This window comes from Furipterus horrens, unplaced genomic scaffold (assembly GCF_987537825.1).
Source record: "Furipterus horrens unplaced genomic scaffold, mFurHor1.1.pri manual_scaffold_5, whole genome shotgun sequence".
NCBI classification, from domain to species: domain Eukaryota; kingdom Metazoa; phylum Chordata; class Mammalia; order Chiroptera; family Furipteridae; genus Furipterus; species Furipterus horrens.
The window spans coordinates 125,621,446-125,649,008 of NW_028327175.1; the positions used below are offsets into that span (position 1 = coordinate 125,621,446).

At 44.0% G+C, this 27,563-nt stretch overlaps 2 protein-coding genes across 3 annotated transcripts; one reads left to right on the forward strand and one right to left on the reverse strand.

Moving 5' to 3' along the window:
- The first annotated feature begins 654 nt into the window (after positions 1-654).
- On the forward strand, positions 655-1,120 carry LOC150009741 (cytochrome c oxidase subunit 6B1-like). Of its 2 annotated transcripts, none has more exons than XM_090279209.1 (2): positions 655-698; positions 904-1,120. In XM_090279209.1, the coding sequence occupies exons 1-2, from the start codon at positions 655-657 to the stop codon at positions 1,118-1,120; spliced, it is 261 nt and encodes an 86-aa protein (XP_090135335.1). The 2 variants fall into 2 exon arrangements, with proteins under 2 accessions (XP_090135335.1, XP_090135336.1); XM_090279210.1 differs by having other exon boundaries at positions 655-687; positions 896-1,120.
- Positions 1,121-21,002: 19,882 nt separating this feature from the next.
- On the reverse strand, positions 21,003-27,239 carry AQP8 (aquaporin 8). The gene is given in 4 exon segments (XM_090279389.1): positions 21,003-21,132; positions 22,469-22,683; positions 24,837-24,966; positions 26,998-27,239. Coding segments are annotated over 4 exon segments (717 nt in total).
- Positions 27,240-27,563: the final 324 nt, after the last annotated feature.

Below are 27,563 nucleotides of genomic sequence, written 5' to 3' on the forward strand. Positions count from 1 at the left end.
AACAGCCTAGGTGCCCGTCTGTGGATGAGTGGATCAAAGAACTGTGGTACATCTACACAATGGAATACTATGTAGCAGAAAGAAAGAAGGAACTCCTGCCATTTGCGACAACATGGATGGAATTAGAGAGAATTATGCTTAGTGAAATAAGCCAGGCAAAGAAAGCAAAATACCATATGATATCACCCAATACAGGAAACTAAAGAGGAACACAAACAAACGAACTAAATAGGCAAAGACTAGAATAGTAGTCAGTAGGGGGGAGGGGAGAGGGAGAGAAGGGGGATAAGTAAGGGAATGGCCAGGTCAAGGAATGTATATGAATGACTCATGGACATGGACAACGGGGAAGGATACAATTGTGGGAGAAGGGATGGGCTGGGAGGGGGGAGCAATGGGGGAAAAATGGGACAACTGTAATTGTTAACAAAAAATAAAATTAAAAAAGAAAAAAGAAGAAGAAGAAGACAAGGCAAGGGACATAGTGTTCCTTACTCAGAAACAGTAAAGTGTGATTGATGACAAAGGTCCTGGACTCTGCACTCAAACATATCTAATCTTAAATTTTGGCCTTTTCAGGCCAGATGGAGACATCTTTGCTGAGGGTCACATTGAGCTGCAAGCAGCATCAGGGCATCTTTAGGAGTCAGCAACATGGCAGAAGACTTCAAGACCAAAATGAAGAACTACAAGACTGCCCTTTTTTAAAAAAGATTTTATTTACTTATTTTTAGAGATGGGAAGGGAGGGAGAGGAACTTTGATCTGTTGGATCTCCCATGCCCCGAACTGGGGACTTAGTCCACAATCCAGGCATGCAGCCTGACCAGGAACCAAACTGGCGACCTTTAGGTTCACAGGCTGGCACTCAATCCACTGAGCCACACCAGCCAGGGCAAGACTGCCCTTTTGATAGCTGCATCCCCAAACAGAACCAGACCAGGAACTGTTGGCAGAACTGCCCGGAATTCCACCGCTGTGAGAAGGCAATGACTGCTGAAGGGGGTGATGTCTTCATGTGTAAATGGTACTGGCATGTGTGCAAGTCCCTTTGCCCCATATCCTGGGTGTCAGCCTGGGATGACCACCGGGAAGAAGGCACATTTCCTGGGAAGATCTAAACTGGCTGCACCCCACCTGTCCCCTGTCCTCATCCTTCTCCCAGGGAGGTGAAGGGGCACCAGGGTACATTCCACCCTAGAATCCTGAATCATGGCTTAACTAATAAATATTTGTTGGAAAATTGTAAAAAACATTTTCAGCTCCTTCAACTTGTGAGATTTTGGATGGTGTCATCTCTCGGAACCTCCATTTGCTCCTCTGGAAAATGAGAAAAGAGTTGTCCACCTATATTATTTTCCCGAGGCCACCTTAGCAACAACACAAACTTGGTAAAAGCAACAGAAATTTATTCTCTCACAGCTCTGGAGGCCAGAAGTCTGAAATCCAAATGTCAGCAGGGCCATGCTCCCTCCAAAGGCTGCAGTGGCAAGTCCTTCCTTGCCTTGTGTAGCTCTTAGTGTCTCCTTTTGCTGTCATGTAGCCACAGCCCTTCTCCATATGCCTCCTTCTCTGTGTCTCTGTGTGTCTCATGGATTTGGGGCCCACCCTGACAGAGTATGATCTCACCTTAACTGATCCTTCCTTAATGATGTACACAAAGACCTTATTTCCAAACAAGATCACATTCTTATGCTCCAAGTGGACATGAATCTGGGGGGACACCATTCAACCTACTACCCTACCTTATAGACTGTGGTGGGAGCAAATGACATAATGCATGGAAAGCATTCTGCACAGGGCTGGGCACATCAACACAATAAATGTTATCTGTACACATGTACGCACATGTAACTATTCTATTACTAGATTTTCTTAAGGCTTATATCAGTATTTATTTCACCAGAAGAAATAGATGGTAACTTTCAATATTTTTTGCTCTTTGTGAGTGTTCTAATTTGCTTGTTTCTGATCTTATCATATTATTTCCTCCTTTTTCTTTTTCTTTAGGTTTGTGGTTGTCATTCATATTTGTCTTCCTCTTTTTCTCCAAAAATGTTCTGGATGTTTGGGTATATAGCATACATTCTCTCAATAGACAGTGTCTTATTATATTGGTGATTTTTCTCCATTGAACATTTTATTTTTACTCAGGTGAGTATTTTAATCATCTTGTAGAGCTGGGTGAGATTTTTTTGTTCATTTTGTTCTTGAGAATTATTTTTCCCTAGAACTTCTTTATGTTGTTATAATGGTCACCTTCCATAAATGATGCATAGATTCTTACAGAGAAGATACACCCTCTACTTATAAGAGGTGAAGTTCAAAATGTGTCTTTTATCCTTTTTTATCATTATACTCACATTTTGCATCCAAATACCACTGTCCTTCCAGACCTGTATTATGCTACATTATCTGTTTCCTCAGGAAACCCTTGCAGATCTGGCCCACCCCATACCCACACTCATCCCCAGCTGGAATACAGTGAGAGGGCCAATCTATGTTATGGATAGTCCTGGACTCTAAACCAGACCCTGGAGTCTGCAGTGGGCTTTCAGCAGTGTCCTGAAGTCTGTGGTCTGGAATTGATTCTTACTAGCATCCAAACTGGATTCTAGATTGGACTCGGAGCTCCAGACAGAGCTCCAATCAGTCTTGCTACATGGGAGACAGACTGGGTTGGCCTGCACCCTAAGTATCTATTCTAAGCTGGACTTAAGCCTTAACTAGACTCTGGACAAACAAGGCCCAATCTGGACTTTTTCTTCCTCCCTAACAGTGTCCATTTCTGAAATGAAAGGCAAGCAAATGGGCACATGAAAAGAAATATGGGACTATTTATTGCAAAGCTAGATTGGCCGCTCAGGAAGCAAGGGAATAGAACACAGAAGGCCCTTCTGTAACAGAGAGCTCAAGGCATGAGAGGAAAAGAAAGGAGGTGGGAAAGTGAATTGCTATACATAGACAGCCCCTCTTCTAATTGCTCCTCTGCACCTGGAACTGTCTTTCTGAGACATGCTAGCTATACCCCCAGACTGATGAGCATAGGGGAATTCCCAGAACCTAAAGCATTCTCAGGACCTAGCCGCAGTCTGTCCATCTGAGAAGCCAGTCCCCAGTCAGGGGAAAAAGTCAATTGCTCCTCTGGGTCTGTGCAATAGCAGGAAATGCAGCTGCTCTGTCTGCAGGCCAGGACAGGTCCACTGAGGTCATCTGGGAAGTAGGAAGTCCACCATCTCAGTTCACCAGCCCTTTAGGATGAGGCGAGTTTTCCCATCTCCAATGAAGAATTTACAAAAACAATGGCCTGGTGAGGTCTCTGAACCCTTTGGGGAGAGTCACCGAGCCTTTTATCAATATCTCCAGGACAAGAGTTCTTCAGAGAGATGCCTTCCTGAGCATTCCCAGCCTCAATTGCTAGGTCCCTTTGGGGAGAGGGAGAAACCCTTTACTATCTGATGTCCAGCCCTTTTCCTGAAGATGCTCATCTGTCATTCTGAAAGCCGCAGACAGAACAATCAGCGATGCTTCTCACTAAGCTATAGGCTCAGCCAGGATTGCCAATAGGCGGTGATGTTGGGAGTCTAGATTAGCCCAGCCCAACCCAGTTCCTGTCCTCTCCCAAGGTAGTGGGAGGTAGACTCAATCTGTGCCAAATCTACACCCTAATCCCTGAACAACCTAGAGCAGGAAGAACAAGGCCCTACAGGTACTGGAGGCTCCCAAGAAGAGAGCCCAAGGAAAAGCAATCAAGCAGATATTATCCCTCTGATAACATCCACCCTATCCATTGCAGAACTCTACAAAGCTCTCTCCACATTGTATTTTATGTGAAAAATACCCCTGACATGCGTGTTAATGGGGGCACCATGTACATGGTTTTCTTTTTTTTTTTGAGTATATTTTATTTATTATATTGTTACAATAGTTCCAATTTTTTCCCCTTTGCTCCCTTCCGCCCAGCACCCCCTCCCCCAACAATCCCCCCCCGCAAGTTCATGCCCATGGGTCGTACATACAAGCTCTCCTGCCTCACCCTTTCATATATTCTTCTTCTTCTTTTTTAAATAATTATTTATTTATTTATTTTAACAATAAAAAATAACAATCCCTCCCTCTCAGACTTAAGACCCTTTATAATATTATAAAGGACAATGGACAAAGGTCTCGAGCTCCTCTGGCTGCTTCAAGCTGGACATGGACGTCGTCCTACCTACCCTTGGGTCCAGAAGTCCCTAATAAGAATGGGGGTGTGGAGGGGAGGGTGACCTTCCCACATGGGGAAGGATCGTGCAGACTCCAGGTTGGTTGGCTGTCCCTGGACAATGGCATGCTTGATTTAACAAGCTGGCATTCTTGTTGTATTATGGAGGCAACAGATTTGGCAACAGGGTTAAAGGATATCATTCAATCCATAACCACTAGATGACAAAATGCAGGTATTAATTTTTCAATGTCCCACATTAGGGAAAAGAAGGGCTTCTTTGGAGGAAGGTGCGCCAGGTACATCTCACCAGTCCAAAACCCTTTTGCCCATTATACTTAGTTTGGGCTGAGGAAAATATTTTAGGTTTCCCCCCTCTCAGGCCTCTGGGCTCTTTCTGTCCAAGCCTTTAGGACAGAAAAGAGAAACCAGGGGGGGACCAAGATGGCCACGGAGTAGGAACAGTGTTCTCAGCTCGCTCCTGTTAAGGAGACAATCCAGGAGGAACAAACTCGGGAAGGAATGACTGAGTGAGTGGGAATATCTGATAACGTGAACGGGGAGGAGATCGTGGGAGCAGTGTGGAGGGGGGTGGAGGGGTTTATCACAAACTGCAGGCTGAGTCATTCTGAGACTCCGTGCGTTTGCAGTATCAAGCCGGAGAGCTCACTAGCCGGGAGTGAATTCTTGTAGGGAGCTAGGGAGAGGATTTGGCCGAAAAAGCCAGAGGAGGGAGAGAACAGTGAACAACCAGGACTGGGAGAAACTGTATGACCTGAGTCTAGAGAGAAACATCCTCAGCTGCAACCTCCGACCGAAAGCTCGGCATCCCGGGCGCGCCCAGCACTTGCGCTAGGGCCCTACAGAATAAAGGAGCAGTTTTGGGGCTAGGAGACGGGCCGCACAGAAAAGCTGCTGCGGAACTCCGGACCGGGGGAGAACTGTGTTCTTGAAATCAGTGTTTGCTCTTTAGTCGCGCTAGAATCCCACAGAACAAAAGGCAGGTTTGGGGCTAAGAGAGAAATAGGACGTGCAGGGTGTGTAAGTAGGGAAGAGAGCGGAGGCGGAGGTTCTGGAGGGGAGACGGTTTTAGGGCAAGGAGAAGGGGCCGCAGGGAAGGGCTGCTGCAGAGCTCCAGACCGGCAGAGAGCTCCGGGGAAGGAGAGTGCTGCGCTGACCGACCACACTAGAGTCCCGCAGAACAAAGGGACGGTGCTGTGGCGGGAAGAAAGATAGAGCGCGCAGGCCGATAGGGAAGCCAGCGGAAGCTGTAGCTCGGAATAGAGAAAGTTTTGGGGCAAGGAGAAGAGCACAAGCAGGAAAGCCACTGCAAAGCTCCAGACTAGGGGAGAGGCCCTGGGCAGGAAAGGGCCACTGGGCCCAGCACTTTGACCGACTGTGCCAGAGTCCTGCAGAACAAAAGGACGATCTTGAGACAGGGAGAGAGATAGCGTGCGCAGGCATATAGACAGGGAAGAGAGCAGAAGCTGTAGCCTGGGAATAGAGACAGGACTGGAGGCAGGGCAGGGATTGCTGGCAGGCACAGGCTGGACCAACAGAGGGAAGGAGTAGCTGGACAAGCCTGAGGAGGGCTGAGGCTGCCTCAGGAGGGAACAACTAAAGGCAGCTCACAGCAGAGCGGTGGTAGGCCTACGAAAAAAAGACTAGCAACCCCAGAATCAAGCAGAACCCTCCCACAGCCAGCCAGCCAACCAGAAAAGATTTGCAACTCATGGAATTTTGAATAGGAGCAGACTCAGGAAGGAAGCAAGGAAAAACCAAAAAAGAAACAAACCAAAAATACCCAGAGACTATGCATAAAAGTTGAATTGAGTTAAAATCCTTATTCTTTTATCTCTCACTCTCTCTCTAACTACCCCTACCGTCAGTCCCTTCTTATTCTCACTCCTTTTCTCCCCTCCCCTCCCCTCCCTTCTCCCCCCTTAGCATTCTCCCCTGCATCCTATTCTCAGTTAATTTTATAATTTTAAGTTCTCTCCCTTTCTCACCCTCTCCTTTCTCTGCGCTACGCACCTTCAACTTTATTAAATTTCTTTCTTTATTTTGTCCCCCTTCAGTCTACATTCATTTTTCTTTCATCTCTTGTCCTTATTTTCCTTCTCTCCCTATACATAATCTCTCTCTCTCCCTATTACACGTTATATTCTAATCTCTTAATATTCAAATTATAATTCTAATCTATCCCCCTCTCCCTTTACTCTCCCATTCTTACCCCTTCTCTTTTTCTACCCCATCCCCCCACTTCTTTCCCTACCTCTTGTATTTCTCTCCTTCATCCTATCTTTTGCCAACTCTTCAATTTCAATCCTCCCCTCCCTAATATCTCCTCTTCCTCCTGATTTCCTTCCCTCCTCTGAGCTCTTTTCCTCCCAAATCCTCTTGCTTTCCTATCTCCTATTCCTCTCTCTCTATATTCACCTTTTCTCTCTATCTTGCAACTTTATATCGTTTTAATCTCCTAATCTTTTTTATAATATATAATTTAAAAAAGAATTTTAATCCAGTCCCCTCTCTTCTACCTCCCCTTCTTCTTTTGTTCTCTCTCCTACCCTTCTCTTCTCTACTTTCTCTCTCTCTTTCCTCTCTCCCTTCCTGTCTTGCTATTTTCTACTCTGTATTTTTATCCTTAAAAAATTCTCTCTCAATCTATTTCCTACCTTCTAACCTCCCCAGCCCTCTCTTTCAATTTCTGGCTGTCTGTCTACCTGGATGTCTGTTGTGTCTACCCTACCTCCCACGCTAATCATATAGTATATACCGATTATATAATCCTAATACTATACACTTCCACTTTCACACTCCACACTGTAACCCTCCCCTCCTTTTCAAACAGACAGTGTAAGTGTTAATTGCTCTCTTACATAACCTTGATCCCAATTGCTAATATTAATACTCTATCAACTTCCAGCTTAAAAATTACCCTTCCTTCATTTAAAACAACTCCTTTCTGTTTCTCCTTCGAAATAAGAGTCCCAGTATCTCCACAAGTATATTAACACGGGCTCATTTGCAGCCTATAGTGGGATTGTATTTGGGGGAGACATTGGAGGGTGTGGGTTTCTTGCCTGGGTTGTGTAATTATGTTTTAGCAGCACCTTCACAAAAGATCTCAAGACAAGGTGGGCAGAGTGACTCTCAATCAACTAACCAGAGAAAAAGATCCACCAAAAAGTAGCTGAAATACAACCAGACAGATTAAAGAAATATCATCAAGGACAACACAGACGGAGATCCAGGAGGGCGGAGGAGTAAGTGGAAGCTACACTAACCCCCTCCCAGGACCAGCCAGTGCTGACTCAGCCCCAGTACAGCAGACAGACCATCCCCCTCCAAGTGGTGTCATACTAAGGGGAAATAAAAGCCCTGCCTACAGGAATTAAGTTGCCACACCCACGGTCCTTAAGCCTGACGGCTGATCACAGATTGAGTATAGTAACAACTAAAGAAGAGAGACAAAGGCAGTAGATCCCTGGAAGTCTCCAACAGGCTGCCTAGGGCCAGTCTGGTACATGATCTGACACTACCAAGAGGCAGATCCAGGAAGAACTGATCATTCCAAGAAGCACCAACAAACAAAAGGAATCACAAAAATGGGGAGACAGAGAAACAACCCCCCATCAAAAGGAAAGGTAGAATCCCCAGAAAGAGTGCTAAATGAAATAGAGGGGAGCAAAATATCAGATACAGAATTTAAAACATGGATTATGGAGAAGCTAAATGAGATCAGCGGAAACTACAAAGAACTCCAGAAAAACTACAGTGAACTCCAGAAGAACTATAAGGAACTTACTGAGAATTATACCAGCATCAAAAAGGACATGGAAGCTATCAATAAGAGCCAGGAGGAAATGAAGAATACAATCTCTGAATTGAAGAACACAGTAGAAGGAATTAAAAGCAGGCTAGAGGAAGCAGAAGATCGGATCAGCGAGCTGGAGGACAAGGTACACAAAAACTCCCAGACAATGCAACAAAATGAAAAAAGACTGAACAAGACTGAAGAGGTTCTAAGACAGCTGCAGGACAACATGAAACGTAACAATGTCCGTATCATTGGAATTCCAGAAGGAGAAGAAGAAGAGCAAGGGATAGAAAACCTCTTTGAAAAACTAATGACAGAAAACTTCCCTCACATGAGGAGAGAAAGAGTCACGCAAATCCAGGAGGCACAGAGGGTCCCAATGAAGATGAACCCCAACAGGCCCACCTCAAGACACATCATAATTAAAATGGCAACATCCAAAGACAAAGAGAGAATCCTAAAAGCAGCAAGAGGGAAACAACTAATAACATACAAGGGAGCTCCAATAAGGCTATCCTCAGATTTCTCAGCAGAAACACTACAAGCCAGAAGGGAATGGCAAAAAATATTCCAAGCAATGAAAAACAAAGGCCTACAACCAAGAATACTCTACCCAATAAGGCTCTCATTCAAAATGGAAGGCGAAATAAGGAGTTTCTCAGACAAAGGAAGACTAAAAGAATACATCTCCACCAAACCAGCAATGCAAGACATGCTAAAGGGTCTGCTCTAAGAAGATAAAGAAACAGAGAGAAACAGAGAAGAACACGAGTACAAAGGGGGAAAATGACAATGAATAAGTACTTATCAGCAATAACCTTAAACGTAAATGGATTAAACGCTCCAATTAAAAGACATAGGGTAGCTGAATGGATTAGAAAGAATGACCCACATATGTGCTGTCTACAAGAGACCCACCTTAGAACAAAAGATCTACACAGACTGAAAGTAAAGGGATGGAAAAATGTATTCCAAGCAAATGGACATGAAAAAAAAGCCAGGGTAGCAATACTTATATCAGACAAAACAGATTTCACAGCAAAGTCCATAAAAAGAGACAAAGAAGCGCATTTCATAATACTTAAGGGAAAAATCCATCAAGAAGATATAACCCTTATAAATATATATGCACCCAACTTAGGAGCACCCAAATATGTAAGGAAAATTTTGAAAGACTCCAAGAAAGATATAGGCAGCAACACACTCATCGTAGGGGACTTTAACACCCCATTGTCAACAATGGACAGATCTTCAAAGCAAAGAAACACCAAAGATATTGAGGCACTGAACAACACTTTAGATCAAATGGACTTAGTCGATATATATAGAAGTTTACACCCCAAAGAAGCAAAATATACATATTTCTCAAGTGCACATGGAACATTTTCAAAGATAGACCACATGGTAGGACACAAAACAAGCCTCAATAAATTCAAGAAAATTGAAATTATATCAAGCATCTTCTCAGATCACAATGCCTTAAAATTGGAAATCAACCTCAAGGAAAAAACTCAAAAACATTCAAACTCATGGAGAATGAATAACATGCTATTAAATAATGAATGGGTTAACAATGACATCAAGGAAGAAATCAAAAAGTTCCTGGAAACCAATGATAATGAACACACAACAACCCAAAACCTATGGGATACAGCGAAAGCAGTCTTAAGAGGAAAGTTCATAGCAATACAAGCCTACCTAAAAAAGCTAGAAGAATCTCTAATAAAAAATTTAACCCTACAGCTACAAGAACTAGAGGAAGAACAACAAGCAAAACCCAGATCAAGTAGAAGGAAGGAAATCATCAAGATCAGAGCAGAATTAAATGACATAGAGTCTAAAGTAACAATTCAAAAGATCAACAACAGTAGGAGCCGGTTCTTTGAAAAGATAAACAAAATTGAAAAGCCTTTAGCCAGGCTCATCAAGAAAAAAAGAGAGAGAACCCAAATAAATAAAATCAGAAATGAAAGAGGAGAAATCACAACTGATACCACAGAAATACAAAGAATTATAAGAAATTATTACGAAAAACTGTATGGCAAGAAATTTGACAACCTAGAGGAAATGGACAGATTCCTGGAAAACTATAGTCTGCCCAAACTGAATCAAGAAGAAGCAGAAAGTCTGAATAGACCAATAACAGCTAGCGAAATTGAAGCAGTAATCAAAAAACTCCCAGCACACAAAAGACCAGGACCAGATGGCTTCACAAGTGAATTCTACAAAATATTTAGGAAAGAACTAACTCCTATCCTCCTCAGACTATTCCAAAAGATACAAGAAGAGGGAAGACTCCCAAACTCGTTCTATGAAGCCAGTATAACCCTAATTCCAAAACCAGGTCAAGACACAACAAAGAAAGAAAACTACAGACCAATATCGCTGATGAACATAGATGCTAAAATCCTCAACAAAATATTGGCAAACCGGATCCAGCAACACATTAGAAAGATCATACACCACGATCAAGTAGGATTCATCCCAGGGATGCAAGGATGGTTTAATATTCGCAAATCAATAAACGTGATACACCACATAAACAAAATGAAAGACAAAAACCACATGATCATATCAATAGATGCGGAAAAAGCATTTGATAAAGTACAACACCCATTTATGATAAAAAACTCTCAGAAAAATGGGAATAGAGGGAGCATACCTCAACATAATAAAGGCCATATATGAGAAACCTGAAGCCAACATCATACTCAATGGGCAAAAACTGAGAGCATTCCCCCTGAGATCAGGAACAAGACAAGGATGTCCGCTCTCTCCACTCCTATTCAACATAGTCTTGGAAGTTCTAGCCACAGCAATCAGACAAGAAAGAGAAATAAAAGGCATCCAAATTGGGAAAGAGGAAGTAAAACTGTCATTATTTGCAGATGACATGATAGTGTACATAGAAAATCCTTTAGACTCCACAAAAAAACTACTCAATCTAATAAGTGAATTCGGCAAAATAGCAGGATACAAAGTCAATATTAAGAAATCGAAGGCATTTTTATACACCAACAATAAAAACTCAGAGATAGAAACTGAAAGAAAAATCCCATTTACCATAGCAACAAGAAAAATAAAATACCTAGGAATAAACTTAACCAAAGAGGTAAAAGACCTGTACACAGAAAACTACATAACACTGAAGAAAGAAATTAAAGAAGATACAAATAAATGGAAACGTATACCATGCTCACGGATGGGAAGAATCAACATCATCAAAATGTCCATACTACCCAAAGCAATTTATAGATTCAATGCACTCCCTATTAAAATACCAGCAACATATCTCACAGACCTAGAACAAATACTTCAAAAATTTATATGGAACCAAAAAAGAGCCCGAATAGCCACAGCAATTTTGAGGAAGAACACAGTAGGAGGAATCACAATACCCGATATCAAACTATACTACAAGGCCACGGTAATCAAAACAGTCTGGTACTGGCATAAAAACAGACATATAGATCAATGGAACAGAATTGAAAGCCCAGAAATAAACCCAGGTTCATATGGTCAACTAATATTTGACAAAGGGGGAAAGAACATCAAATGGAGTGAAAAGAGCCTCTTCAACAAATGGTGTTGGGAGAACTGGACAGGGACATGCAAAAAAATGAAACTAGACCACCAGCTCACACCATACACCAGAATAAACTCAAAATGGATCAAAGACTTAAATGTAAGCCGTGACACCATAAAAGTCCTAGAGGAAAAAATAGGCAGGAAAATTTCAGATATCCCACGTAGCAACATTTTCACTGATATATCTCCTAAGGCAAGGGAAATAAAGGAAAGAATAAACAAATGGGACTACATCAAACTAAAAAGTTTCTGCTCAGCTAAAGAAAACATCAGCAAGATGCAAAGGAAACCAACCATATGGGAAAATATATTCGCCAATGACATCTCAGACAAGGGATTGATCTCCAAAATATATAAAGAACTCATACGACTCAACACCAAGAAGACAGACAACCCAATTAAAAAATGGGCAAAGGACCTGAACAAACACTTCTCCAAAGAAGACATACAGAGGGCCCATAGACATATGAAAGTATGCTCAACATCACTAGCCATCAGAGAGATGCAAATTAAAACCACAATGAGATACCACCTCACACCAGTCAAAATGGCAATCATCAACAAATCAACAAACAACTTGTGCTGGAGAGGATGCGGAGAAACGGGAACCCTGGTGCATTGCTGGTGGGAATGCAGATTGGTGCAGCCACTGTGGAAAACAGTTTGGAATTTCCTTAAAAAACTAAAAATGGAACTGCCTTTTGAACCAGCAATTCCATTGCTAGGATTATATCCAAAAAATCCCGAAACACCAATTCAAAAGAACCTATGCACTCCAATGTTCATAGCAGCACTATTTACAATAGCCAAGTGCTGGAAACAACCTAAGTGCCCATCTGTAGATGAGTGGATCAAAAAACTGTGGTACATTTACACAATGGAATTCTATGTAGCAGAAAGAAAGAAGGAACTTCTACCATTTGCAACAACATGGATGGAACTAGAGAAAATTATGCTTAGTGAAATAAGCCAGGCAACAAAAGAAAAATACCTTATGCTGTCACCTATTACAGGAAACTAATGAACAACACAAACAAATGAGCAAAATTGAACCAGAGGTATGTAAACAAGAAGTAGACTAACAGTAACAAGGGGGGCGGGGGGGGGGGAGGAAAATAAAGGAGTAAGGGGATGGGTCAAGTCAAAAAAATATATATATAGACTTCCGGCCAAGATGGAGGCTTAGACGGACACGCTAGGTCTCCCTCTACAACTATAGTGGAATACAACTACTTTAAAACAAAGGATAACTAGAAATTCCAGAAAATAAAGCTACACGGAAGCCCAACATATGAAGTTATAAACCAGCGGTGCCATTTGGGCAGGTAAGAGTTAAAGAAGGCAAAGCTGTTTGCGGAGCGGCGGGGCGGGGCGGCGAAAAATCCTGGAGGTAATCAAGCCCCTGGCGTGCGCGACTCCAATCAAGCCCCTGGCTTGCGCGACTCCCGGCGCTGGGGAGCAGCCGCAGCATCACCTTGAACAGTGAGGCCCAGGGGGGCGGGAGGACGGATCCCGGTCTCCTAGCTGAATAACTGTGTGAATCCATCTTGGACCCCCGCCCCCACAGAAAGCACCACAGAGCTGCGAAATAGGTTGCGGACAGGCAGGCACCGGCGGTCGCTGATTTGTGACGCGTACGCAGGCACTGCCCCCTGCCCCCGACAGCCGGCCCAGGAAAACAAAACGCATCTGTCAAAATGAGGCAGGCAACTATAGAGATCCCGGTAACACAACTCACCAGGCAGCAGATAGAGAACCTGACAGATGAACAGATAAGAAACCTGTCAGAGGCTCAGTTCTGGGCCATTGTCATCAGGTGGCTTACAGAATTCACAAAAGAGCAGGAAAAAGATATGAAAGAAGCGAAAAACTTTCATAACGAAAGGAACAAAACCACATACGAGACAGATGGTGAGGAATCCAGAGTCCATTTCAACAAACTGGAATATGGAGAAGGAACAAGCAGTCAACCAATGCAGCGAGAGGAAATGGCAAGCAACAATGAGAGGATCAGAAACCTCTGGGACAGCTATAAAAGGCCCAACATAAGAATCATTGGTTTGCCAGAGAATGAGGAAGATGAACTAGAACTTGAAAAATTGAGTGAAAATATAATAAAGGAGAACTTCCCAGACTTGGGGAAGGGAATAGACTTGCAGATCCAGGAAGCAAGGAGAGTTCCCAAGAGACTGGACCCAGGGAGAACCACTCCAAGACACATTATAATCAAAATGTCAAAAATTAAAGATAAAGAGAGAATCTTAAAAGCAGCAAGAGAGAAGAAAAGAATTATGTACAAAGGGGTCCCAATTAGACTATCAGCTGACTTCTCAAGGGAAACCCTACAGACAAGAAGGGACTGGCAAGAAATATTCAAAGTAATGAAAATCCAAAACCTACAACCACGAATACTCTATCCAGCGAAATTGTCATTCAGAATAGAAGGACAGAGAAAGTGTTTCCAGGACAAAATAAAACTGAAAGAGTTCATTAGATCCAAACCACTGTTATATGAGAAGTTAAAGGGACTGGTTTACAAAACAGAAGCTAGGGAGATGAAACAAAGGCAAACGAAACAGGCAACGAGAATGGAAAAGGAACTGTGGGTAAGGGAAACATAGTGGGGGGAGGCCAACAGGGAGGGGGAGTGGGGAGAGGGAGGGAGATGATATAGGAATTGGGGATTATGGTAGGAGGGAATGGAATAGACGGAGAGAGGTTGGGAGGAACTGTAAGCACAACTAATGGACATAATCTAAAAGGGGGGGACAACTGGAGGGAGGGGGCCACCGGGTGGAGGGGAGCAGAGGGAAGGGAAAGGGGCACAAATGTAATATTTTAATCAATAAAACACATTAAATCTGAAAAAAAAAAATATATATATATATGAATGACCCACAGACAGGTGCAACTGAGTGGGGACTAAATGTGGGGGAGGGGAGGGACAGGGTGCAGGGAAACAAGAGGCCTAAAAAAGTGAGACAACTGTAATGGAAAAACAAACCAAAATTTTTTAGTGGGGGAAAAATGAAAATATGAAGAATGGAAATGCCAGTTCAGTGAATATTAGGACAAAGATTTTCCTTCACGTTGTATATTTTTCTCCCTATTTGATCCCTCCAGAGTTTGGCATTCTAAACAAGTAAGTAATGACATAAGTTCCTTTGCATAGAACTAATAAGACCAGTTGTCAACAGAGGTTCTTTTTTTTTTTGACCATCTTTGACTGGAATGTCAAGCCTAAAGGAAACATACTTGGGCTCAGATTGTTACCAGAAAGCCCTGAGGAACTGGGAATGACTTTCAAAGGTAATAAAAGCCCGTGAGATAAAAGGCCTGGTACCATGGTTGGTTGTGCGGTCCACAGCAATCTTTCCAGGGAAGGAACGAAGGTTGTTTTCCTGAAAGATGGCTAGAAGGGACCTGAAGGCACAAGGAAAGACCAGAAAGACTTGGAAAAAACAGGTGTGTACAGGCAAGGATGAATGCCAGATATGTGGCACAGCTTCTGTGCCCTGAAGAACAGACTGAAGGTCACCCCAAATATTCCTTGGGTAAGTTCCAGCAAAACAGAACTAAAGATCATAAGTGATCACTTGCTGCTCTTGTTATGTTTATGCAAACAAACAGGATAAATTAAAAATGGACTTAATGTAGTCCCTTTAAAGACAAGGAGGGTAACCTTAGGGAGAAAAATTATTATTCAAGGAAAATCACAATGATCAGTAGTAGAGTATAAAACAGGGCAACTAACAATCTTAAAAGTTTCTTCTCCAGATTTAGAGACTTGTTTGCGGGTTATGTTACATAAATTAACACGTGTTTTTTGTTTTCAAAGGACATAAGCCTATGATCGCGTTACCTGAGTGATTATCTGTACGCATAAGCCTCACTTAATCCTCTCTGCAGCGCTGCCTCCTGAGACTCAACGGTTTGGCTGAACTAAATGGCTGGGTTGGGGAAGAATGGGGCGGTCTGTGGGCTTCACTTTAAAACGGGTTTCTCTTTTCTATCCTAATGGCTTGGACAGAAAGGGCCCAGAGGTCTGAGAGGGGGAAAAACCTAAACTATTTACCTCAGCCCAAACTAAGTATAATGGGCAAAAGGGTTTTGGACAGGCGAGATGTGCCTAGCACACCTTCTTACAAAGAAACTTTTTTTTTCCCTAATATGGAACATTGAAAAATTAATCCCTGCCTTTTGTCATCTAGTAGTTATGGATTGAATGATGTCTTTTAACCCTTTTCGCCAAATCTGTTGCCCTCAGAACACAACAAGGACACCAGCCTGTTGAACCAAGCACGCCGTTGACCGGAGGCAGCCAACTGACCTGGAGTCTGCACGATCCATCCCCATGTGGGAAGGCCACCCTCCCCTCCACACCCCCACTCATATTAGGGTTTTCTGGACCCAAGGGTAGGTAGGACGACGACCATGTCCAGCTTGAAGCAGCTAGAGGAGCTTGAGACCTTCGCCCATTGTCCTTTACAAGATTACAAAGGGTCCTAATATTTGAGAGGGGGGGGGGATAGTTAATTTTTACGAACCAGGGGTATGGACTTGGGGGGGATCGCTGGGGGAGGGGGGTGCTGGGTGGAGGGGAACAAGGGGGAGAAAATTGGAACTGTTGTAACAATATAATCAATAAAAAACATTAAAAAAAAAAAAAGAAATCGAAGGCATTTTTATACACCAACAATAAAAACTCAGAGATAGAAACTGAAAGAAAAATCCCATTTACCATAGCAACAAGAAAAATAAAATACCTAGGAATAAACTTAACCAAAGAGGTAAAAGACCTGTACACAGAAAACTACATAACACTGAAGAAAGAAATTAAAGAAGATACAAATAAATGGAAACGTATACCATGCTCACGGATGGGAAGAATCAACATCATCAAAATGTCCATACTACCCAAAGCAATTTATAGATTCAATGCAATCCCTATTAAAATACCAGCAACATATCTCACAGACCTAGAACAAATACTTCAAAAATTTATATGGAACCAAAAAAGAGCCCGAATAGCCACAGCAATTTTGAGGAAGAACACAGTAGGAGGAATCACAATACCCGATATCAAACTATACTACAAGGCCACGGTAATCAAAACAGTCTGGTACTGGCATAAAAACAGACATATAGATCAATGGAACAGAATTGAAAGCCCAGAAATAAACCCAGGTTCATATGGTCAACTAATATTTGACAAAGGGGGAAAGAACATCAAATGGAGTGAAAAGAGCCTCTTCAACAAATGGTGTTGGGAGAACTGGACAGGGACATGCAAAAAAATGAAACTAGACCACCAGCTCACACCATACACCAGAATAAACTCAAAATGGATCAAAGACTTAAATGTAAGCCGTGACACCATAAAAGTCCTAGAGGAAAAAATAGGCAGGAAAATTTCAGATATCCCACGTAGCAACATTTTCACTGATATATCTCCTAAGGCAAGGGAAATAAAGGAAAGAATAAACAAATGGGACTACATCAAACTAAAAAGTTTCTGCTCAGCTAAAGAAAACATCAGCAAGATGCAAAGGAAACCAACCATATGGGAAAATATATTCGCCAATGACATCTCAGACAAGGGATTGATCTCCAAAATATATAAAGAACTCATACGACTCAACACCAAGAAGACAGACAACCCAATTAAAAAATGGGCAAAGGACCTGAACAAACACTTCTCCAAAGAAGACATACAGAGGGCCCATAGACATATGAAAGTATGCTCAACATCACTAGCCATCAGAGAGATGCAAATTAAAACCACAATGAGATACCACCTCACACCAGTCAAAATGGCAATCATCAACAAATCAACAAACAACTTGTGCTGGAGAGGATGCGGAGAAACGGGAACCCTGGTGCATTGCTGGTGGGAATGCAGATTGGTGCAGCCACTGTGGAAAACAGTTTGGAATTTCCTTAAAAAACTAAAAATGGAACTGCCTTTTGAACCAGCAATTCCATTGCTAGGATTATATCCAAAAAATCCCGAAACACCAATTCAAAAGAACCTATGCACTCCAATGTTCATAGCAGCACTATTTACAATAGCCAAGGGCTGGAAACAACCTAAGTGCCCATCTGTAGATGAGTGGATCAAAAAACGGTGGTACATTTACACAATGGAATTCTATGTAGCAGAAAGAAAGAAGGAACTTCTACCATTTGCAACAACATGGATGGAACTAGAGAAAATTATGCTTAGTGAAATAAGCCAGGCAACAAAAGAAAAATACCTTATGCTGTCACCTATTACAGGAAACTAATGAACAACACAAACAAATGAGCAAAATTGAACCAGAGGTATGTAAACAAGAAGTAGACTAACAGTAACAAGGGGGGCGGGGGGGAGGAAAAGAAAGGAGTAAGGGGATGGGTCAAGTCAAAAAATATATATATATATGAATGACCCACAGACAGGTGCAACTGAGTGGGGACTAAATGTGGGGGAGGGGAGGGACAGGGTGCAGGGAAACAAGAGGGCTAAAAAAGTGAGACAACTGTAATGGAAAAACAAACCAAAATTTCTTAGTGGGGGAAAAATGAAAATATGAAGAATGGAAATGCCAGTTCAGTGAATATTAGGACAAAGATTTTCCTTCATGTTGTGTATTTTTCTCCCTATTTGATCCCTCCAGAGTTTGGCATTCTAAACAAGTAAGTAATGACGTAAGTTCCTTTGCATAGAACTAATAAGACCAGTTGTCAACAGAGGTTCTTTTTTTTTATTTTTTTTGACCAAGTCTTTGACTGGAATGTCAAGCCTAAAGGAAACATACTTGGGCTCAGATTGTTACCAGAAAGCCCTGAGGAACTGGGAATGACTTTCAAAGGTAATAAAAGCCCGTGAGATAAAAAGGCCTGGTACCATGGTTGGTTGTGCGGTCCACAGCAATCTTTCCAGGGAAGGAACGAAGGTTGTTTTCCTGAAAGATGGCTAGAAGGGACCTTAAGGCACAAGGAAAGACCAGAAAGACTTGGAAAAAACAGGTGTGTACAGGCAAGGATGAATGCCAGATATGTGGCACAGCTTCTGTGCCCTGAAGAACAGACTGAAGGTCACCCCAAATATTCCTTGGGTAAGTTCCAGCAAAACAGAACTAAAGATCATAAGTGATCATTTGCTGCTCTTGTTATGTTTATGCAAACGAACAGGATAAATTAAAAATGGACTTAATGTAGTCCCTTTAAAGACAAGGAGGGTAACCTTAGGGAGAAAAATTATTATTCAAGGAAAATCACAATGATCAGTAGTAGAGTATAAAACAGGGCAACTAACCGTCTTAAAGGTTTCTTCTCCAGATTTAGAGACTTGTTTGCGGGTTGTTACATAAATTAACACGTGTTTTTTGTTTTCAAAGGACATAAGCCTATGATCGCATTAACTGAGTGATTATCTGTACGCATAAGCCTCACTTAATCCTCTCTGCAGCGCTGCCTCCTGAGACTCAACGGTTTGGCTGAACTAAATGGCTGGGTTGGGGAAGAACGGGGTGGTCTGTGGACTTCACTTTAAAACGGGTTTCTCTTTTCTATCCTAATGGCTTGGACAGAAAAGGCCCAGAGGTCTGAGAGGGGGAAAAACCTAAACTATTTACCTCAGCCCAAACTAAGTATAATGGGCAAAAGGGTTTTGGACAGGCGAGATGTGCCTAGCACACCTTCTTACAAAGAAGCCTTTTTTTTTTTTTTTCCTTTCCCTAATATGGAACATTGAAAAATTAATCCCTGCCTTTTGTCATCTAGTAGTTATGGATTGAATGATGTCTTTTAACCCTTTTCGCCATATCTGTTGCCCCCAGAACACAAAAAGGACACCAGCCTGTTGAACCAAGCACGCCGTTGACCGGAGACAGCCAACTGACCTGGAGTCTGCACGATCCTTCCCCATGTGGGAAGGCCACCCTCCCCTCTACACCCCCACTCTTATTAGGGTTTTCTGGACCCAAGGGTAGGTAGGACAACGACCATGTCCAGCTTGAAGCAGCTAGAGGAGCACGAGACCTTCGCCCATTGTCCTTTACAAGATTACAAAGGGTCCTAATATTTGAGAGGGGGGAGATAGTTAATTTTTATGAACCAGGGGTATGGACTTGGGGGGGATTGCTGGGGGAGGGGGGTGCTGGGTGGAGGGGAACAAGGGGGAGAAAATTGGAACTGTTGTAACAATATAATCAATAAAAAACATTATTAAAAAAAAGACAGTCTTACAGATTTAGAGACTTGTTTGTGGGTTATGTTACATAAATTAACACGTGTTTTCTGTTTTCAAAGGACATAAGCCTATGATCGCATTACCTGAGCGATTATCTGTATGCATAAGCCTCACTTAATCCTCTCTGCAGCGCTGCCTCCTGAGACTCAATGGTTTGGCTGAACTAAGTGGGTGGGTTGGTGAAGAATGGGGTGGTCTGTGGGCTTCACTTTAAAACTGGTTTCTCTTTTCTATCGTAATGGCTTGGACAGAAAAGTCCCAGAGGTCTGAGAGGGGGAAAACCTAAACTATTTCCCTCAGCCCAAACTAAGTATAATGGGCAAAAGGGTTTTGGACAGGTGAGATGTGCCTAGCACACCTTCCTACAAAGAAGCCCCCCCCCCCTTTTTTCCTTTCTCCTAATATGGGACATTGAAAAATTAATCCCTGCCTTTTGTCATCTAGTAGTTATGGATTGAATGATGTCTTTTAACCCTTTTCGCCAAATCTGTTGCCCCCAGAACACAAGGATGCCAGCCTGTTAAACCAAGCATGCCGTTGACCGGAGACAGCCAACTGACCGGAGTCTGTACAGTCCTTCCCCATGTGGGAAGGCCACCCTCCCCTCCACACCCCCGCTCTTATTAGGGTTTTCTGGACCCAAGAGTAGGTAGGATGACGACCATGTCCAGCTTGAAGCAGCTAGAGGAGCTTGAGACCTTCGCCCATTGTCCTTTACAAGATTACAAAGGGTCTTAATATCTGAGAGGGGAGGGGATAGTTATTTTTTACGAACCAGGGGTATGGACTTGGGGGGGGATTGCTGGGGGAGGGAGATGCTGTGTGGAGGGGAGTAAAGGGGAGAAAATTGGAACTGTTGTAACAATATAATCAATAAAAAACATTAAAAAAAAAGAAGCAACCAGTTAATGTATCTCTCATTCACAATAATGTTTATCTCCCTCTCTTTCTCCCTCTTTTAACTTCTCTCTAAAAAATAACAAATAAATAAAATATTTTCTAATAAGACTAAGTACACTTTAAAAAAGATTTGCCTCTGAAGAAGGCTCCCTCTTCTCTTCTACAAACTATAGTGAGATCCTAGTCTTCTGCCCCTGCATGCTATGGGAGCTATCATCAGTGCCCATCAGATGGTGACCCTGTGTCGCACTCCTACCTGATGAGCACTCTCACAAGCAGGCTGGACAGGAGTGGGCCCAGCCAGTGGACATCCCAGTGGTTGGCCACCACAGCAGGTCAAAAGGAATGAGCAGGATTCATGAAGGCTCCAGACACAGCACTCCTGCAAACACCCAGCCATATGTCACCAGGATTACAGCCAGGCCCCAACTTACTTCAGGTTTCTTTTCCCAACTAGGCCTATGTCACACACCTCCCCCAAATCCTCCCTATCATTGGGTTCTGGAGGGTTCCAAAGAAGACACAGGTAAAGAGGCTATTAGCACTGGACATACAGTCTGCCACTCTGCATATGCTTGCTTAGGGATGGCAGGAAGAGAAAAAAGATAGACCCAGGTTCTCTCCAAAGTTATTAAAGCAATGTCAAGCAGTTGTCAGTCATGTGAATTTTGGAGTCAAGTAGACCTAGATTCAAGACTCAGACCAGCCATTTCTAATTGTGCGACCGTTGTCTAACCTCTCTGTGTTTCAGTTAAGGTGAAAGTACTTATCTCATGGGTTTTCGAAAGTCAATGAAAAAACATATATATAGCCCAAGTCTCACATATAATTCATGTACAGGTGTTTAATATAGTTGACCCAGCATCTCCTATAGGGGACTGTGGCCCAGGTGCACCCCTCTACTTCTGGTGTCTAAGTCTTTGTCCCATTCACTCAAGCTGGGGTTCTGCAGACTTGGCTCCTTACCTGCCCCGGCATTCAGTAGCCGTGGGTCAATACGCTTGTAAGTGAAACAAATAACCACTAGGGGGCAGAAAAGCATTGCCACAGCTTTAGACAGGAGTTCACCATATCCTCCCCGGACTCCCACTTCCCCTTCCCAAGGATGACATAGGGTTAGAGGGCAGAGCCAGGAAACTGTGTCCAAGAGAAAAGAAAGAGCCGGACATTAGGGAGGGGCTCCCTCATCCTTTTCAGCTGGAGATTTGGGCTTTTGTCCCAGATCTGTCACTTAATTTACTGCTGCCCAGTGACCCTCAATAAGTCACTGTGTACTCTCTGAACCTCAGTTTCCTCTCACAAAAAAAATGAGAGAAATAACACCTCACCCAGTCTTATCTCTTTAATTCCTTCCCAAACCTACTAAGAAGCTCAGCATAGGCAAACATATCCTGCAGAAATGCTTTACTGACACTTCAAAAATAATTTCACATAAAAATCCAGTTTTATGAATTCCTTGGAATGAAGTTAGAAGAAGGTTCCCTCCAGGCCCACACTTCCACATAACAATAACTTCCTAGAAATGAATAGTGGTACCTCCAAAGATATCACTCCCTGTTGTCTGCCTAATGCAGCCCACTTCCCCCATTGCATTACATTCCTGACCCCCACTGGCAACTGAGTCTGTGTCCCTCAAGTAAGCTCTGCAAGCCCAACCTCCAGAGCCAAGCCTTGACGTAGGGCCAGGGACTCTAGTCCCACAGCTGAGGGACACTCGCCCTGCCAAAATATCCACAGTGACAGAGAAGCCGATGGAGAATGGGGCCAGAGGTCTCTGTGTCTTCTCATTGATGGTGCCCATGCAGACAGCCAGTGCCAGCAACATGGTCAGGATGATTTCTGCCACCACTGCCTCCGCCACCTGCCCTGACTCCTGAACTGTCACAAAGGCTGCCCCAGATGCATTCCAGAACCTCTCCTCTGGACTCACTACCTGCAGAGAGAAGCCACTGAACCCCACAGTGGGGGGTGAAGAGATGACCAGGAGCTGGGAGGGGGCCCCAAAATGCATGCCCCAACCATTAGTGATCCCAGCTCCACTAGTTTTTGCCATGTGGCAATGTGCGAGCTATTGGACTTCTCTGAGCCTCATTTTGCTCATCTGTAAAATGGGGGTAAGCCAGTGGTGACTTCAGTGGGCCTTAAACATATGTAACTTAGATGAACCTCTTTGAGAAAAAGAATACAAATCTACCTTATTTTTTTGAATTTTGCAAACACACATGACCAGGTCAACACATTGCTAACCCATATAAGGTCCCTTCAAAGGGGCAAAGGGTCCGTGAGGCTAAAGCTCAATTGGTTTCAGAGAAAATCAGCATCAGGGGTCATCACAGTACTTGCAGAGGGAAGACAGCAGAGTAGACAAGGTTCTGGACCCTGAACCCAAATCTGCTCTGCTGCTCAGCAGTTCATGTGAACTTGGACTAGTCACCGCCTTCTCTGTGCCTCCATTTTCTCTTCTACAAAATGGGGATAATAATAGCTCTGTACCCAGGGAGTGAGCATCCTCTAAGGACTTGTGAAGTTGTTGGAAAAAGAAATGAGAGATGTAAAGTGCTTGGCGGGGGGGAAGGGGCGTTGGACGGGGGCAGCGGTGTTCAGTGATTGGCAACTGCTGCCCTGTACCAGTCACTGTTAGGTTCAAAAAGTTTGCAAAGTGGCCCAGCCAGAGGCAGAGTCTGAAAACTGCTTTCCACCAAGGACCAGAACAGAAAGGTACAGGCAGAGGAACAGGGTCTTGAATGAGGCATGGGGAGACCAGGACAGGGAAGAGAGTGTAATGGGCCTTGAAACCAAGGTCTACCATGGGCCTGAGCTTAGAGCCACTGTCCAGACCCAGCCAGGCTAACAGGGCAACCCGTCCCCACTAACACATGTGCCAAGCAAGGCTTACATCTTGAAGTCCTGGTTGTACCGACGCTTCAGGGCAGCAAGAAAGATAGAAAAAGTGAAAGAGAGAAGAGAAGAAGAAAAGAAAGAGGGAAGGAAGGAGGAAGGGCATCCACCCATAGAGTTATATGTCATCATCATCATCATCATCGGCAGCCGTCCGTCTCGAGAGACGATGGTGTAGCTTCTTAAGAGTCTATCTGCACCGCCGAGAATGGTTGTGCAGTCCGACTCGGGAGTGACACGGTATCTGTCTCCTCCCGTGTTGAATCGACATCTTGCGATGACGCTGGAGTGTCCTCTCCAGTGGAGCTGAAGCTACAGAGCCTGGACAGGGTGATATGGAGGGTCTGCTGTTGCCCATGCAGCAGACACCCCTCTCTTCGCAGCTGAAGGATCCAAGGGAAAGACGGAGTCAATACAGTTTGGCTTCAGGTGCGCCGCAGGAGTTGCCGGTGTTGACTACAACGTCAAACCGCCTTAGGAACTCCGGCTCCGGATTTTCTGTTGGGGTTTACTCCCTTAGCCTTTCCCTTGAAGAGGTATGCCGCAAGGCAGCGGAGGTTTTTTGGAATCAGAGTTTTCCTTCTCTGATGTGCCCTGACTGGAAGATCGAACCAGCGACACTTAGCTCGCAGGCCGACGCTCAATCCACTGAGCCAAACCAGCCAGGGCTAAGAGTTATATGTAGAACTATGAAAATTCTGCGGCAAAAAGAAAGCGCTAGACTTCCTGTTGGGATGGGAGAATTCCAAACATAAATTGAATAGTAACTCCCTTCTAAGGCAGAGGACTCAGTTTAAAGGGGTCAAGCTGGAGAACACAAACAGAAGTCAGCTCAGGAGTTTTTCAAGAATAACTATATTCACCTTGTACCCCAGTCAGTGCTTAGTGAGATGTTTGTAGAATAAATAAACAAGTAAATGAACAAATGAATGAATGAACATGTTAAAAAACATTAGAACTAGCAAATCCACTCCAAAGCCAGAAATAGACTAAGGAAGAAAAACATCTAGTCCCAAATTCTTCTTCCTGATCTGTCCTGGTTTGTCCAGATGTGGAAAGAATGGGTGCGTTTGGAGTGAACCAAAGTCCCTTTGAGTATCCCCCTCCCCATCCAATCCCACTGGAAAACACAGGAGAAGTTTGACAGTCCCCCTTTCCTGCCCCGAGCAGCCCCATCAGAGCAGAAACCAGCAGCTTAGCCCCACTGGGGGTCACCCCCCCGCACAGCTGGGAGATCCAGTAGGGAAGGAACATCATCAGGTTGAGTCCTCCGATAAGCATGGCCACCAGGGACACAGCAGGTTTAAAGTGTCCACCACTGTGAGCCACAAAAGCAGAAGGAAGTGTGAGGTCCAGGTTCAGGCTATGCCCAAGGGAATGCGTCTCAACCAGCACCCTCACCAGCTGGCCTTGCACAGCTAGTCAGGCAAAGGCCCAGTCCAAGTAGAAACAGGCACTGGTAGGGCAAGGGACCTGGGGAGAGCCTGGGAGGGAGGGCAGCCCACTTTCTTAATAAATACCAGAGGAAGAACACATGGGAAGCCATCTCTAAGCTCCTTCCAGACTCCCTCAGAGCCCCTTCCAGCCCTTCAGAGATGGGCCACAGGACAAAATGAGACCCCAGGCTCCAAATTAGCAGACCAAGAGAGGCATCCTGGCCTCCCCTTGTAAGTAGCCAGGCTCTGGACACATGCACCTAGTTGGTTGAACTGCTTAACCAATAAGACCCTTTTTTTTTCCATTGAGATATAATTGAAAAATAACATCTTAGTTTCAGGTGTACAATATAATAATTCAGTATTTGTATATATTGCAAAATGATCAGCACAATAACTCTAGTTCACATTTGTTACCACACATACAGAATTTCTTTTCTTGTGATAACTTTTAAGACCTACTCTCTCAGCAATTATCAAATATACAGAACAGTATTATTCACTATAGTCACCATCCATGCTGTACATTACATCCCAGAACTTATTTTATAACTGGAAGTTTTTACCTCTTGACCCCCTTCAGTCATTTCACCCCCACCCCTACCCCATGCCTCTGGCAACTACCAATCTGTTCTCTGTATCTATGAGCTTGGAAAATCTCATTTGGGGGCTGAAAGTGTGATTAGTATTGAAGATAAAATAGAGAGTAGGACTTCAGGTTGGAAATGGCACTGAGAATCAGGAGAGAGCTTAGAAGTTCACCACTGGGTTTAGGATTGTCACCTGGAGTTCAGGATGTGAAGGGGGTGGGTGGGTAGACTAAGTTGAACCTAGCACCAAAGGACAGATTCAGGTTGGCCGGCCTCTCCATTGGTCATGGGTGAAGAGCCATCCTTTCTAGATGTGACAAAGGTTGCATTCAACCCCAGACCCACTGAAACAGAAGAGCATGTGCTATTCATGCCACAGGCAGCCTCCCTTGGACTCTTAAACAAAATGTTAAAGTTCTCTTTCCATTCTGTTCTTCTGGGAAACAGTATTTTGATTTCTTTATTCCGATTCATTTTCTGAGTGAGAATAAATACAGAGCAGCCTACATCACCCTGCCAGTGCCCCATTCAAGGCATTTGTCACTATGGCTCTCTTGGAAGCTCATGGACCTCCCCCTGGGTGGGGTTCCTGTTCAAAGGGGTGCTGTGCAAGAGAAGCTCCTCTTCTCACTACCCTCTCTGGTCACCACTTGATGGGCCGGGACCACTCAGGTTCATGGATACTAAAGTGCAAAACCTCTCTACAACCAGGGAAAGCCCTGGGCTGGAATAAAATCCCACTCAATTAATATTAACAGCAATAAAGCAACCAATAGTGACTGAACCCTTAATATGAACTACTTTTCACATCATTTCATGCTCCTCCCTCCACCATGAGGCTCTCGTGTTTGGATGCTGGAGTAAAACAGCTTGGCTTGTCTCCTGGCTCTGCCGCTTGCTAGCCATGTAACCTTGGGCAAGTGACATAGCTGTTCTTTGTCACAGCTGGAAACGGGGATAATAAGAGTACAACTGCACAGGGTTGTTGTGAGGATCACATGAGTTAATATCTGTAAAGTGCTTAGAACAGTGCTTGGTACACGTTAGCAGTATAATATACGTGTTAGCTTCTGAAAAAAATAATTTTAAACAGACTCCATGGTTCCCATTTTCTAGGTGGAGAGGTTCAAATTTGAAGAGTGACTTGCCCAAAGTCACAGAGCTTGTAGGCTGCAGAGATAGGATTTGAACCCATGCAGACTGACTCCTAAGCCTACACTCCTACTCACAGTGCTCCCAGAATCCTGAGTGTGTGCCCAGGGGTCCCTGCTGACAGCTTAGCCCACCAGGTTAGCAGTGGCTGAATGCACAGAGGGGCCTCACCTGATAGTCCCCAGCGTGGCAATGATGAGGCCCAGGGCCAGCCCATGGGCCAGGGCCAACTGCAGCAACCCAGTTTCTGGCTTGTTCTCAATGACCGACAGGCACCCAATGAAGGTGAAGAAGGAAGAGCCCAGCAGTTCAACCAGGCAGGGCTGCACAAACTGCTCAAACCAGGACCCACGTCACCTGTCCCCCATGTTTGGCTCCTTCCCCTCGCCACTGCCAAATTCATGGTCACCCATAGATGCCATTGCCTGCAGAAGAGGAAAGGGAGAGTGGACTTGGAAGGAAGGGCAGCCCAGGAAGAAGCCCTCCACCTGCCAACCTTGAATTAATTCTCAGTAACCTGGAAAGGGCCAGGCTGGAGATGAAGACGCAACAGCGGGCTCACCTCTGCAGACACCAGGGCTGAGACCACACAGGACAGGCTGTGCCTGAGCTGGCTAGGAACCCACACCTGCTCTCCTGAACTCTCTTATCTCTGGGACTCGAGTTGCTGATCCCAGTGCAGGCTCGGCTATTTAAAAGGGTGGTGAGAAAACAATAAAGCCTGGGTAGGAGGTGGC